General features: G+C 44.1%; 3 protein-coding genes across 3 annotated transcripts; 2 read left to right on the forward strand and 1 right to left on the reverse strand.

Moving 5' to 3' along the window:
• Nucleotides 1-619: 619 nt before the first annotated feature.
• EAE98_004732 (uncharacterized protein) lies at nt 620-9,730 on the reverse strand (the record flags this gene model as incomplete). The annotated part of the gene is made up of 4 exons (XM_038952352.1): nt 620-2,879; nt 2,933-3,063; nt 3,332-3,419; nt 3,480-9,730. 4 exons carry the CDS (start codon nt 9,728-9,730, stop codon nt 620-622), a joined length of 8,730 nt encoding a protein of 2,909 aa, XP_038811002.1.
• A 388-nt stretch (nt 9,731-10,118) lies between these two features.
• EAE98_004733 (uncharacterized protein) lies at nt 10,119-10,747 on the forward strand (the record flags this gene model as incomplete). The annotated part of the gene is made up of 3 exons (XM_038952353.1): nt 10,119-10,156; nt 10,210-10,333; nt 10,565-10,747. The coding sequence occupies 3 exons, from the start codon at nt 10,119-10,121 to the stop codon at nt 10,745-10,747; spliced, it is 345 nt and encodes a 114-aa protein (XP_038811003.1).
• Nucleotides 10,748-11,789: 1,042 nt separating this feature from the next.
• EAE98_004734 (uncharacterized protein) lies at nt 11,790-13,695 on the forward strand (the record flags this gene model as incomplete). The annotated part of the gene is made up of 4 exons (XM_038952354.1): nt 11,790-12,345; nt 12,399-12,898; nt 12,975-13,110; nt 13,163-13,695. The coding sequence occupies 4 exons, from the start codon at nt 11,790-11,792 to the stop codon at nt 13,693-13,695; spliced, it is 1,725 nt and encodes a 574-aa protein (XP_038811004.1).
• Nucleotides 13,696-14,418: the final 723 nt, after the last annotated feature.

Here is a 14,418-nt window from a genome sequence, read left to right on the forward strand (position 1 = left end):
CAACTTTGACCAGCATTTGTCAACATACTGTCACTCTGTAAACCTTTAACAATAAATTAAAAAAACAATCCGAAGGGCTCTAAGCAATCAAAAAAAGTCGAACATTGGGAACAATTTGAATACTCAAAGCATATTATACATCCAAGGCATTTTGAGCAATAAAAGCAATTTAAGCATTCAAAGTAATTCGAATCTCGAGAACAATTTAAAATCCTCAAAGCGAATTGACTCTACATCCAAAGAATTTTGAACAATCAAAATAATAATACCCACATTCATCAAAGCATTTCGAGTATTGAAAGCAATTTGAACATTCAAAATGATTTGAGCACTCGAAGAAAAATGAAACAATAGGATGCCACAACTGAAACATTCATAGAGGGTTTGAAAGTTCAAAATTAACACATCATCGTGGCATGATCAAATTCATTTCATTTTGCTACCATATTATTCATCTACAAAAAAATACATTGTTACAATGCGTGTTCGCATCAAACGCCCATTGCCCAGCCCAATTTGATACAGATGCACGCTGATTAATTCATCCTTCCAGTTCCAATCTTCCTTCCCATATTGTTCTGCTTCTCCTTTTTTCAACCCCCTCCCCTATATCATTAATCTAAGCAAGCTTGTCCTCATTGTCAACCCAAATATCCTCCAATTCAGCAAAGTTCTGGAAATGCAATGGTCTGTGTAGGTCGTTGTAGAAAGGCGTAGGTGTATCGACCTTCACGTGTATTGGCTTCTTCTCCAAGCTTCCAAAAGCACTTCCCATAAAACTGTAGTTCCATGAATTGGTCTCGGGTACCAAGAAGTATCCGCGGATCTTGTCACTAAGCAGAAGTTGACATTTCTCACCCATGTTCGTGCTGAACCCTTGTGGCTGGTCGCTACCGAGATCTTTATTCTCCGCACCCCATTTATAACCATGAGGCGTGAGCGCCCATGATGCTAGTGAGACACTTCCGGGAGTGAATGAAACAGTCATAGTAACCGTCTTTTTGTCCCATGATTTATGCGCATTCATGAGACGTGCATGTTGGGTGACATCCATGGCTGTCATATATGGTGGTTCGTTACCAGAAACGGTGTGAATAATTCCGAGAGGTTCCATTTGGTCTAGATACTCGTGTTGTGGTAACTGCTGAGGCAATTGTACATCACGTGTACTACCAATTTGAGGTACCATTACGATACAGCGGATTTCCTTTACTTGGTCATTATCTGGGGGAGATGAACCATACAGATATCCAGCCACTTGAACTCGCAAATCCGCAATTGTGATGAAGCGCTTCAAGATGTTCTTTGGCATGATATAAGTGTAGTGATCATCCTCTTTGACGTCATCCGAAGAGATATAGATGTTGTTAGATCGTGTCCTCAAGTTCGAAGTTGCAATCGCTCTAGTTCTCCATTCAGTCTTCGATGCAAAGGTTTGTTGTTCGAATTGCGAGGTAGTGGTGACAATAATATCCTCTCCGTGAACGTTTTGAGTCTTGGTCGTGACAGCTGTAAGCTGCTGTTGTTCTTGTTGTTGCTTTTCAATTTCGGCCGCTTGCTGGCGTTGCATTGATGGAGCACTGATTTCCATACCCAAAATAATATCACGTACTTCACTACTGGTAAGACTGGAAGTGTTGACATTGTTTTTCTTGCCGTAATCATTCAAGATGAGATCACGCAGTTGGGTTTCAACCTTGATCCAATCTTCATCCGATAACGTGGGCCAAATATGATGCTCTTGAGTGATCACAGTCTTGTCGGGTCGAAGGAGTAACTTTGTCTTATCCTGATTTACGTGCAAAGCACGCAAGATAAGGATCAAACGAGAGAATGCAGTGTACGATGAAATTGACTTTAGCCATTCGTCGTAAAGATTGAAGAGAACCATCTGAGGTTCAGTGGCACGAAGAATCATATCACCGAGCTTCTCGACCTTCATGGCGGCCTGGAAGGGTAATTGCAGCTCAGAGGCACGGATTGATATATTAGGGAAGTCAAGCAAATGTACTTCAAGTGGATCAAGAAGACCCTTTCTCGTAACGATGAGCTGTTTCGGTTGCTCTTCGATAGGCAATGATCGAATGAGAGCGGCAACTTCTTCAGCAGTCTTCCACTTAGCTAATTGTCCCAGACGTTTCTGACCTGCCCAGACACTTGTATGAATGATCTTCAAGAAGAGTTGTCCAGTACGAGGATTGAAGATGAAAATTGCTCCGTTGATTGGTTTGGTTGTCAAGTTACCTTCAAAAGTCTTGTGGATAGTAACACGGTAAACATTTGTGTCGTCAATGAAGAGCTGAATTTGGTTGCTGAAAAGTTCAGAGTAATTTTGAGAATTCAAAAACTCTTGGTTACTTTCGGACGCATACAATTGAAGACCCTTCCTAATACGTTCGCGCAAGACGTACAGAGCTGGGTTTGCCTTCATGATTTTGGCCATAGCTTGCTGTACCAATTGCTTGAGACCGGGGAAGTATTGTCCATATGCCGAGTAGAGATTGTAAGCAAGATCGATACCAATCATTAGACCAGTGGCCGAAGGATAAATACTCATACTATCGGTTGTATAATCAAGGTATTTCGCGCGGACGTATCGTTCAATGTCGTGAGAATCATAATCTCCGTAACGAAGTTGAACATCTACCCAGAACTTGTTCGTTGTGGTAGCTTCAATTACGTCTTTTGTGTCAAAGAGAATGGATGGGCGAGTGACGTTCCATTTGTGGCTCGCGAACAACAGAATATCAGCACAAGAGCTGTTCATCTTGTAAGACTTTCTGGGATGAATAGTCTCCTTCTGTACGGTCTCGATGCCAAGCTGCTCCAATTCTTGATCAAACACTTGTGCCAGATCCATGACTACACTCTCATGTATTCTATAAGATGAGGTTAGTGATGAAGGAAAAACTAGTGGACATGTTAAACTTACTTCTGCCAAAGATGGGCGCGGAAGATTTGGATGAGAGAAATCTTCAAAGTTGGAATTTTTCCGTGCAAGAAAATACCAGTAAGATCTAATTGGACTTGGAAACCAACGTAAACGTTGGCTCTGTTGATAGTCTGAATTTTAACTAGATGTCAGCTTGTGTTCACGACTTCAAATGAATAGGACATTATAAAGTAAATTTTGCCTCAGAAGGCTTTTCGTTATTTCAAATTGGATAGAATATTTTAAAGCAAACTTTGCTTGAGAATATTTTCAATATTCTAAATTGAATAGAATGTTGTAAAACAAATTATGCTTGAGAATACTTCTCAATGTCTCAAATTGAGCTTGACAATCAAATACCCTCTCAGGCAAGATAGGGATTGGAATAATATAACTTACAGGTGACCACCAAAGAGTAAATCGTCGATTAGGAATCTGGTTGAGACCCGATCTTTGAGCGTTAGTCAACTTTTTGAACTTCATAGACCTAAAAATCAAAAGTTAGCCAATTTTGGTATGTATTTCAGGGTAAAAAGGTTCTACTGACTCTTCAAACCCGCTATTATGGAGTACAAGGTAATCGTGACGGAGATACAGCTGGTCTTTATCGACTCGGAACCCAGCCCACTTCGTTGCCTCGGATTCAAGGGAGATGTCTTTGATCTTGAAGCTGTGCGTTTGCGGAATATAACGCTCAGATCCCTTCTTGCGTAGGAGTAAACAGGGCACTTCTTTCACGTTGCCAGATATCTGGGCTACGAGTTCAGGAGTTTTTCGTGAATGGCTCGGATCCCACTTCATACATTTCGTGGTCCAGACGCTGAGACCCAATGATCTTGCCAGGGCAACAACGTCCCAAAAGAGAGTCTTATGCCTCTGTGCGAACCCAAGCATATTTTCGGGATATACGTACCAGCCGTCAGAATCAATCAGACCAGCAAGAACAGCGAGACGAACTTCGCGCGTGTTCTTCATGTAAATCGACGGGATGTGCTTCTTGTGAGCCTCGGGTCCAGTAGTTTTACAAGACACACCAAGCTGTTGGAGGGCACGTAGAAGGGTATTAACACCTGTTTTACGACCGACCGAAGGATCGAACGAACCGGCTGGAGAATCGACCGTGTCGATTATCTGACTCAGGAGCTGGTCTTGCTCTTCAGGCTGCAAGTCACCGTATGCTCGACGTCCACTTTGTAAGCGATGGATTCGTCGTTGAGAGACAGAGTCATCCGAGAGATTAATATTCCCAGTTCGGTCGCTGGGTTCTTCGTCATTTTCGGCTTGGTACTCAGTGATATCATCCTCGTCGTCGCTAATTGTCTCGATAAGTTCCATATCGAGCTCATCTTCCTCATCTTCGGACATATCATTGACATCTACAGGTTCTTCGGGGACTATAGACGGGCCAGCCATTTCCATAATGCCTCTATCGGATCTAAGCTGTGGCAGAGCTTCAGTTGGAATCGAGTCAGCTGGAATAACGGGTGGTGATGAAGGAATAGGCGATGAAGTTAAGTTATCCATGCCATCGACAAGCTTCTGCACATCGACGACGTCGATATTGGCTTTTGGCAAGGGTCTGTTAGCAATGCGAGTACTGGCAACAGTCGGATATGAGAGGCTTCCGTGCCAAACAAGGTGAAGGTCTAACTCCGCAGCATGAGAAACGAGAAACTCCCTGACTTCGTGCTCGTGATTACTGAAGATTGTGGTCGAGCTACGGCTGCCATCTCCTAACCAGAGACCAAGAAAGTAGGGGTTGACCGGGACATCTTGCTCGGGCAACTCGAACCCAGGAGAACGAAAGAGCCTGTGCTTAGATCTCTCATTTTCGTCCAATTCTGCGAACTGGGTTGCTGTCATTAGAACTGTGTCGTAGCGTTCGGTGGAGGAAACGTCTCGGGATGCGGTAATTTGGAAATTCTGGAGAGTCAGTGTATTTTCTCCCTCGTCGTTGCCATCCTCGATCTCTTCTTCTCCTTTCTCCCGGTGGAGGATTAGAATATGGTTTCCCGTGACAACGAGGTCTTCTTTACGTGAACCGACCTTGATTCGGTAAAGCCTGTCTTTGCCACTGACGATATTGAAGGCTCGACGGGGTTCGCCGTCCGGACCGAGAAGTAGATCCCCTTCCTTAACGTCCTGAACGACGACGTCGCTACCGTCGTATCGTAAGACTCTCGTATCCCAAGCAAGACACGCTTTTTCCCAAAATAGGCCCTCCCAGGATGGAAATGCTGTCGCCTTAAAGAGTGTGTGTTCAAGAATGGTTTCGACACCACCAAGCGCTTGAATAACGTCGGTACGATAGGCGTTAAGGTTCCACAATTTACCATCATGACGTTGACTAGTCCACCAGAATGGATTACTCTTCATAAGTTGGTATGTCTTGAACTCGGTACGCGCGCGGAATCCTTTGTCGAAACTCAAAGTGCTCCTATCCTTTTGGAAAAGAGTGTTAATACGAGGTAATCCACGATCCCAACTATCTTCAAGATCCTCCAGTGTCAATCTTCGGTTTTGTTGATTTGCCTCTTGACGTTTCTGAGAGTATTCAGTCCACACACGCTGAGAGTCAATGAATTCTGCTTCCCATGGTATGATGTATCTGAAAATATTAGGAATAAGAGTGTCTTCGTCATGAGTCATGCCTGCACGATAATGCGTAACACCAACATCGGTTTGCTTGGACCATCTTTTATCACTTGTAGGAATGAGGATATGTGATCCAGATATCATACCGAGACCGCCAAGTTCCTTAGGGGTGTAGAAAACCGCAGGAGGGAAACGAGAAGGCATCTTAGAATTAAGACCGATCTTAACTCTGGTCTGAATCTTCGTTTCACATTTCACAATGGTATCTAGCAAGTTGACCGTGGATACAGCTGCTTCACGATAGTATGTGAAGAGGGCGATCAAAGTAGTGTTCCACTTATTAGCGATCTTCGTGAATGTAGTCGAACCTGAGGACATCAGAATTTGACGAATGCGATTGTTGAATTTGGCAATGTCCTCCTCGGTTACCTGCAAGAATGCATGCGCCGTTCTCTCCTTGCTGGTATTATCGACCAAGGACCAGACGCTGTCCTTGACCGGGAATTCGTCATTTTGGTTACGAATCTTAGGGAGAATTCGAACTTCGAAACCGCACATAGAGAAAAGTAAATTAGGGTTATCTCGGCTGTATACACTTGAAAAAGTATCATCCCATTCGATTGTAGTAACAGATCTTGGTAAGCGGTTCTTCAAGTCCCAAAAGACAGCACGTCCCAGGTTGACATCGTGTCTCATAAGACGCATTCTAGAATCTCTTGGCCAACATTTCTTGTTCTTGTAGCCGATTACATTTTCGAAATTAGGATCCGGTTGCTCTGTAAGGAAACGCTGGATGAGATCGCGTGATTCATCAGCCGAGAAGCGGAAGAATACCCAAATGCGATCAATATATCTAGTATATAGACGAATGGGATGTCTCGTTTCCGTCTCGCGGTCGCGGAATTGAAGGAAGTCGTTAGGACCTGCTGGTGGACCGGCAATTTCACTAGCGCGCTGTAGACCAAGTAATAAGAGATCGAGAACAAGTCCATAGTACTGGAAAACGAAAGCCGAGAATTGAAGACCTCTGATCATTCCGTAGCTGTTCACGTGATTCATGTCTTTGTAGGTCAGTTGAACGTTATTTTTAGATGATATGTAATCAGCCAGATTGTGATCCATAATGAGTCGAAGTAGACGATTAAGAAGAGTCAGATCGATCTTCTCATACACCTTAGATAGTTGTGTTTCGATCATGACGTTGCACTCTCCATCTGCAGTCTCCCAAACTTTGTCGAGGTTGTTGATACCTTGAGCCCATTTGTAGGTTAACAAGGGTGGGACTTCGGAATCGGAAGGCTTGATCCAGGCTGGGAAAAGATGGCGTTGATCGGCTTGATACCAGAGGTATTGGTCTAGATAGGCATCACTGATCTTCTCCACGGGTTCGATATCATACACAGGGTTAATCGTGCTATAATTGTCGTTCATATCAATTCCGACTTCCTTAAAAGCTCTCTGTGTTAGTAGGAAGCGCTTGATTCTCTCCAAAGTAGTTCCAGGACTATCATAAGCTTGCTCAATCAAGGCCAATTCCTCACGCTGGCTCTGGTTTAGTCGTCCCTTGACAGAGTATGCTTCACGAAGTCGTTCCAACGCAAGGATAAGGATTTTGGTGTCGTGCTTGTATGAAACACTGGGGAATGGAATGGGCGAGAATTTTCGTGACTCCAGCCAATGAACAGTGGTTGTATAGATGGCGACAGCTTCTTCAGAAGAGACGTATGGGCCGTCCTTCATATAATTGTGTTGTCTCTCTTGTTCGGCCTTGAGCCAAAGTCTCGTGAGACGACCAAGGTTCTTCTTTGCAACTGTTTTATCGACAGTTGCTCCCCGGCGAATACGCTCACGATTGTAGTGAGCGACGGAAATCCACCAATCCGCCTTACTCTTCACATAACGAAGAATGATATTCTCGATAGGTGCTGGTAAACCCGGAACCTTCCAAGGAATATTACTCTTCCAGCATCTCCATGCCTCTGAAAGATGTTGAAGTACAGTCTGAACCTTGTTTTGCTTAATACCCTCCGGCATCATATCAAGAAGATCGGCCATAACCGATGCTCGCAATTCAAGATCAAAGTGCGACTCTACACGTTGTTTTGTAACTGTCTTTGCAACACCTTTACTGTGACGTCCTTCAAATTGCCTAGAAAGGAGGTTTCCAAGCCATCTTTCAAGTAATGGAATTATACCACGCATGAAAAAGAGCCAAACTCTCCAAGCAGGTGCCCAGAAGCCGCAACCAGGTCCTTTGCCTACTGGCCCAGAGTTGAATCGATAATAGATTAAATGCTTCAAATCTTTACACGAACGAATTTGATGCATCAGCTTATACTTATAGCGGTACATTCCAGTCAGCTGACCGACGTGATTGAAAGCGTATAAAATACCATCTGCAAGTTGAAAAGCGTCGATATTGCCAAGACGATACTGAACTTGTGCGTCAACAATCAACTTTGTCATTTTCAGAATCTCACGCATCAGATGGAACGCATTTCCGAATCGAGACTTCTTTCTCTCCTTTGTTGTCAGTGTCTTGACAGGCTTCAAATTGAAATTATAATCAAGATGTAAGTATGTAAGGTTCTTGCGATGAATGAGAAGATTCAACATATTGAAACCCTGCCTGCAGACTTGAAGTCCAGCTTCAACCCAATCAATTGTTGTTTGCTGGAAGAATTTCGTTTGCTTCAACGATTTCATCAAGCTTTGTTTACTTTGTGCTTTTGGCTTCCTCTTATGCAGCTCGTTCAAGACATAAGTCTTCAGAAGCTTCTGGTATGAAACTCGAACCTTTACTGGCTGACCTTGAGGGCAATGCTCAAGATACCACTGCTTAACTAGAGGTACGTCTTGTGCCCGAACCATGCGACCGGATCTTCGATCGAACGGGAAAGGTGCCCACCACAGGGAAATGGCTGAAGCTGTTTCGCTAGTGTATAACTCCTCGTCCGCGAGAAATGGCTCAGCATCGCCTGGTAGTCTGAAAGCGTCTTCTTCTGGCTCTTCATTGCTACCTGGACCAAATATTTCGTCTTCGTGACTGATGGTGATGTTTTTGGGGGCAACAGATCTGGAAGATATTGGGTTGATAACGGGATCGAAATAGAATGCCGGTAAACTTGGATCCTCAGCACGAACATATACCACTTGCGGGTGCGAAAACCAGGAAAGCTTAACGCTACGAGGTAGTGAATTGTATAAGTAAGGAAATGCTACACGATACTCTGTTCGAATTGGAGCTCGGAAGATGATGCGATCGATTGCATTAAACTCTCCGAAATCTTCATCGTTAGGATCCACATCTTTGTACAGAGGTTCAAAACGTGGACCACCAGGAATTGCAACATTCAAAGCTTTGGCTGTTTGAAAGCTCTTCAATTCGAACATGTGAAAGTAGTTCTTGTCGACCAAATCACTCAGTAATTGTCGACTCAATCGATATAAAGTCGCCATTTGAGGTAAAGTAAGGTTCCACTCCTTATAACTCGGGCCGTTGACATGTGGCGTGTCAAGTAGTGGTCGATTTTCGTAGAACCATTCTAAGACAGCAGCATCCTCTCCTTCATCGAGTTCCAGTTGAATTGGTTCCAGTGGTTCGACATCTTCGATATTCTCCGACCACGAAAGGGGTGGTTCTTCGTCATCGAATGGCGGAAATCTCATTCTCTTGAAATGCCGTCTATCACTCTTTTCTCTTCTCATACAAATCCACATCGTAGCCCATTGGGCATGAAACACTGGTTCGATAACTCTTGGTATTTCATTAACCAAAGTCAGACAACCGTTGACGTGGTACAGCACCTTAACCTCCCTCGCAGACTCCCAAGGCATTGGCATGTTCTCCAGCAATTTCATCACGGCATGTGGCATGAATTTGAGTGCACCGAGATAACTTCGTTTATCACTGCTGAATTTCTTTTGTGATACATCTCCAATGTCCTTAACGATCTTTCGCAGATGCTCTGGTGGCATATCAGCTTTCTGAGTTTCTACAAAACCACCCTTTCGTTTTTCGCCGAATCGATTTCGCTGTGTTCGTAACCAATCCTTCTTCTTCTGTGCAAACTTCGCAACATGTGGATCCGCCGGTGGTCGATAACCTGGAGGAGGAGGAGCACCAGGTGGCGCGCCCAAAGGCATGGATGGAGGCGCAGAAGAGCTCCATCCAGGCGGGGGAGGTGGTGGAATTGATGACATTTTTAATGTCTTGGGTACAAAGTCCCAAATTCCATCAACAAGTCGCCTTCTGAATAGAACTTCACTTTGTCGTTGATGGGTATAAAGTTGATAATTGTGTTGTCGCGAGCGCGTTTAGATAAATTTTAACGCTACACGGAGAGCTTAAGGAAATGCCCGCTAGCGCATCCGTTCAATTAATCTTTAATTCTTGTTGCCTGAGTCTTAAGGTGCTGATGTAAGCACAAAGTACAAGGGCTGTCGGATTAGCACGTGAATGATCTAACTATAAGCGTGATAGCTCTAGCGAGTTATCGCGCACGAAGAATTTGTTCAATTTGACAAAACTCAAGATTCAATCGACAACGCCAACGACCTCAATCGACCTCCGAACCAGAAATTCGCCAACATGTCGTCCAACAGATTGACCTACAGACGCCGAAACCCGTGAGTTTCAATTATTCAACGTTGGAAGAAGAGCCAAATATTAATTAAAATAGATACAACACTCGATCCAACAAGGTCAGAGTTGTTAAGACCCCCGGCGGCGAGCTTCGTTATCTCCACATCAAGAAGGCCGGTACTGCACCAAAGTGCGGTGACTGCGGAATCAAATTGCCAGGTGTAAGTTGATATCTTTCGATTAAATTACAAGGGAGGAGGAAAAAGCGAAAACTCGAAAACTCGCTCGCCAAGTTGGAATACAAGCGCGAAGCATCTTTCTACATCGCACCAGTTGTTACTTAGCGATGGCCAATATATGGGCTCCAGGCTCTTGAAAGCAGCGATGGTTGATTACGACGGGCTTTTGATTATAGAAAATTGGTTATGGAAATGCTAATTCATTTCCTGTAGATCCCAGCCCTCCGACCCCGCGAATACTCCCAGATCTCCCGCCCAAAGAAGACTGTTCAACGTGCCTACGGAGGATCAAGATGTGCCAACTGCGTTAGAGATCGTATCGTCAGAGCTTTCTTGATTGAGGAGCAGAAGATTGTCAAGAAGGTCCTCAAGGAGTCCCAACAAAAGAAGCGTTAAGCGGTTGATTAGTTCTGGGTCCTTTGGTGTTTGACTGGGAAGGCTGGAATGAATCGCAGCAGGAAATAGCTGTATAAATCTCAGGGCTTCCACCAATTCATGAGCTTCGACTACACTGAGTGCCCGTCCATTGTGAGGTTGGCGTCAGAATGCATAAAAGTGAATGGGGTTCGATTTGGATCTGTTCACCGGTTAGTGAAGCAGGCAATTAATCGGGGTTTTCGAGCAATTTATGAAGATATTGCAAAGACAATGTTCGCCTTTTCCTACGACTATGTGAGCCGAGTGTATCATCCCATGATGAAATCCATTCGACAAATCAGACAACCGGGAAGATGCACATCTTCAATACCAAACCAGAAAAGTCTTGAATACAGCCCCAGCAGCCTTTTGGAACTATGTATAGGTTTCACCAATGTGTGACGTCGTGACCTCCGCATCGTGATATTTGTTTCATCTCAATTTCCCTTTATTCAAAATTTACGCTGAAAATTCTACCTACCAGCTGCAAATCCATTCATGAATATTGACCAAGCAGAAATCGCTCTTTTCAGATATTTGACAACTAGGTAAAGGCAACAAAATCATGCTCTCTGGTATCAAGAAGTGATTAATCAGTCGCAGTCCCAAATACTTATTCACATAACTTACGCGACCTTGCATTAACGAGTTTTGATACCAAGTGATAACTGACTGTTCTCTAAATTCCATAAATGCTAGGTCTTATCGGTAGGCAGATATCGTTTCTCTCATCAAGTTCTCGGAAGCTCTACTATTGATGTCTGTACTCGAATTGAAAGATTGGTGTGCGTGTTGCGAAGATCTGCCTGACACTTCCTGTACACCGATCTGTTGGTTGCCCAGACAAAATAGCGCCCTGACACTTGCTTGCCGTGCCTAGTGAGCTCTGCTGTCTCAAAACCGGGCTGACATCATTAAGTTACCAACCCCAGTGGTAAGTATCTGTCTGCGAACTCATACCTTTCAACGATAGGTGAATCTTATTCATACATACAACTTGACAACCTCAGCGCAACACCTAATGGCGCCGAATAATAACAGTCCGCTGTTCGCGTCAGGCAGACCCTCTTCCTCCAATTCCGAAGAAAGAGCTGCGGCAGAAGACGATGCGCTTCTTGGTAATCGACGGAAGAATTCCTACGAATCCAAGAGACCTGGATTCTGGAGAGAAATTGGGCTCTTTACCTGGGCTGTTGTTGCTACTGCTGCTGTCATCATCCTAGGCGTTTTATTGTCGCAAAGCCATCAAGCTCCAAAGAAGACAAAGCAAAATGGAAAGCGCAATCTTATTTTCATGGTGAGCGATGGAATGGGCCCGGCATCTTTGAGTTTGACGAGAAGCTTCCGACAATTCCAAGGAGATCTGCCCATCGATGACATTCTTCAACTCGATCAACATTTTATCGGTTCGTCGCGCACGAGATCGAGCAGCAGTCTTGTCACAGATAGTGCGGCGGGAGCTACTGCATTTAGTTGTGGAAGAAAAAGCTATAACGGCGCAATTTCTATGTTGCCTGATCACACCCCATGTGGTACTGTACTCGAAGCTGCGAAGAGAGCTGGTTATACCACAGGCTGTAAGTAAACATCTGCCATGTTCATTCAGACATTGAAGTGCTAACTCCTCCAGTGGTTGTTACAACAGATATAACGGACGCGACTCCAGCTTGCTTTGCCTCACACGTTGATTACCGAATGCAGGAGGACTCGATAGCTTTACAAGAGGTTGGGGAACATCCTCTTGGACATCGAGTTGTTGATTTGATGTTAGGCGGTGGACGCTGTCACTTCCTGCCCAACACATCAGAATCTAGTTGCAGAGCTGATGATCGCGATGTCACAAAATTGGCGCAAGACAAATACGGGTGGACATACATTGATACCAGAGAGGATTTTGACGAGTTGAAGCTTGGAAAGAAGGTTCAGCTGCCACTTTTGGGTCTATTTTCTGATACAGATATCCCTTTCGAGCTTGATCGACGAAACATGAACGATATCTATCCTTCCCTTGATGAAATGGCAAGAACAGCTTTGACCGCACTTGAAGCTGCAACCAAGGATAGTGATAAGGGTTTCTTTCTCATGATTGAGGGAAGTCGAATCGATCATGCCGGCCATGGAAACGACCCAGTAAGTTACTATGGATCACTTGGAGGCGACATAGCAAGTCTCAGTACGAGTAGTATGACTGACTAGTTTTTTTTAGGCTGCCCAAGTTCACGAAGTACTTGCCTATGATCGAGCTTTCCAAAGTGTGGTCGATTTCCTGGACAAGAGCGATACTGAAGGCGCTCTTGTTGCTACAAGTGACCACGAGACTGGAGGCTTAGCTGTTGCAAGACGTAAGATATACCAGCTCACCATACCCATGAGCTATTGCTAATTCATATCCAGAACTTAATCCATCATACCCTCAATATTTATGGTACCCTGAAGTGTTGGCAAATGCTTCCCATTCATCAGAGTATCTTTCTAGGGTTCTAAGGGCTCATGTTGCTTCTTCCGAAGCGATTACCAATGGACGCCCCTTGAGTAGGCGATTCGTGAAAGAAGATCTCATTAAGAAAGGTCTCGGGGTTATGGACGCGAGTGAGGAAGAGATCGATCGCGTACTTGACAATCCGGCACTTTCTGCTTATGCTTTTGCCGATATCATCAGCCGCAGAGCACAGATCGGTTGGTCAACTCACGGCCACTCTGCTGTTGATGTCAACATATATGGCTATGGTGCTGATGTACTTCGTGGAAACCACGAAAATATCGAAGTCGGCAAATTTTTGAGAGATTATCTCAATGTTGATGTTGATGCAATCACAGCAGAACTAAACAGCAAGGCTAATGGTCAAAGTATCTCAGCTGCTTCAACCCCCGATATTCCAGATTTTGGACGATACGAAGAAAGACTCAAGAAGAACTTGCCACAATAGTTTCCAAGTGCCATTTTGTCTTTTCATTATACCCAATCTTATTAGAGCTAGAATCATTGAAAATTTACGAAATTGTTTCAGAAATTTGTTGAGCAGAATCCTAGCTTCCCGTGACCTTCTTTAGCAAACTGTTTCTTCCGATTAGAGTAACACAAAATCTTCTTTGCCCGTATCAATCTTCTCATTCTTCACTTAATACCATGCATGAAACAATCTTCATCACAGTCAGAGATTCAGCAAACAGCTGACGCAGGACCCACTAACTCATCTTTTTGTGTAGCCGTTTGAGGTTTGCAAAATGCCAAACTCAAGCATCAACATCACCTCTTCGCAATCTATATGATGGTGAAGTTCTGATTAGAGGAGTAGCTATCTGCTCGCATCTTTTGCTTGTTGTCGGAGGATTTTCTATGAATAGTGCGCCGTTTGAATAACCGGGGATGATGGCCCGCCTTACAGCGAAGAGTATTCTTTGCGTACAGCAAATGAAGACTCATATTGTAAAGAGCAAGTGTGTCACATTGATCAATGATGGGAGTTTTGAGTTATAGGAGAATAGTGAGAGAGCTTGTGTTTCCGGTATAAGTATACTTCTTGTAGCTTCGTATCCCGAAGTCTTCTTTTGAACAATTTTTGGATTGCAAGTGTGATCATTGATCTTCCTCCCTTCCCGTTCGAATCGATCAACATCTACAATTCATCTAGCTCTCAGTCCTAAGCCCC

The sequence above is a fragment of the Botrytis deweyae genome (assembly GCF_014898535.1).
Source record: "Botrytis deweyae strain B1 chromosome Unknown BDEW_009, whole genome shotgun sequence".
Lineage (NCBI taxonomy): Eukaryota > Fungi > Ascomycota > Leotiomycetes > Helotiales > Sclerotiniaceae > Botrytis > Botrytis deweyae.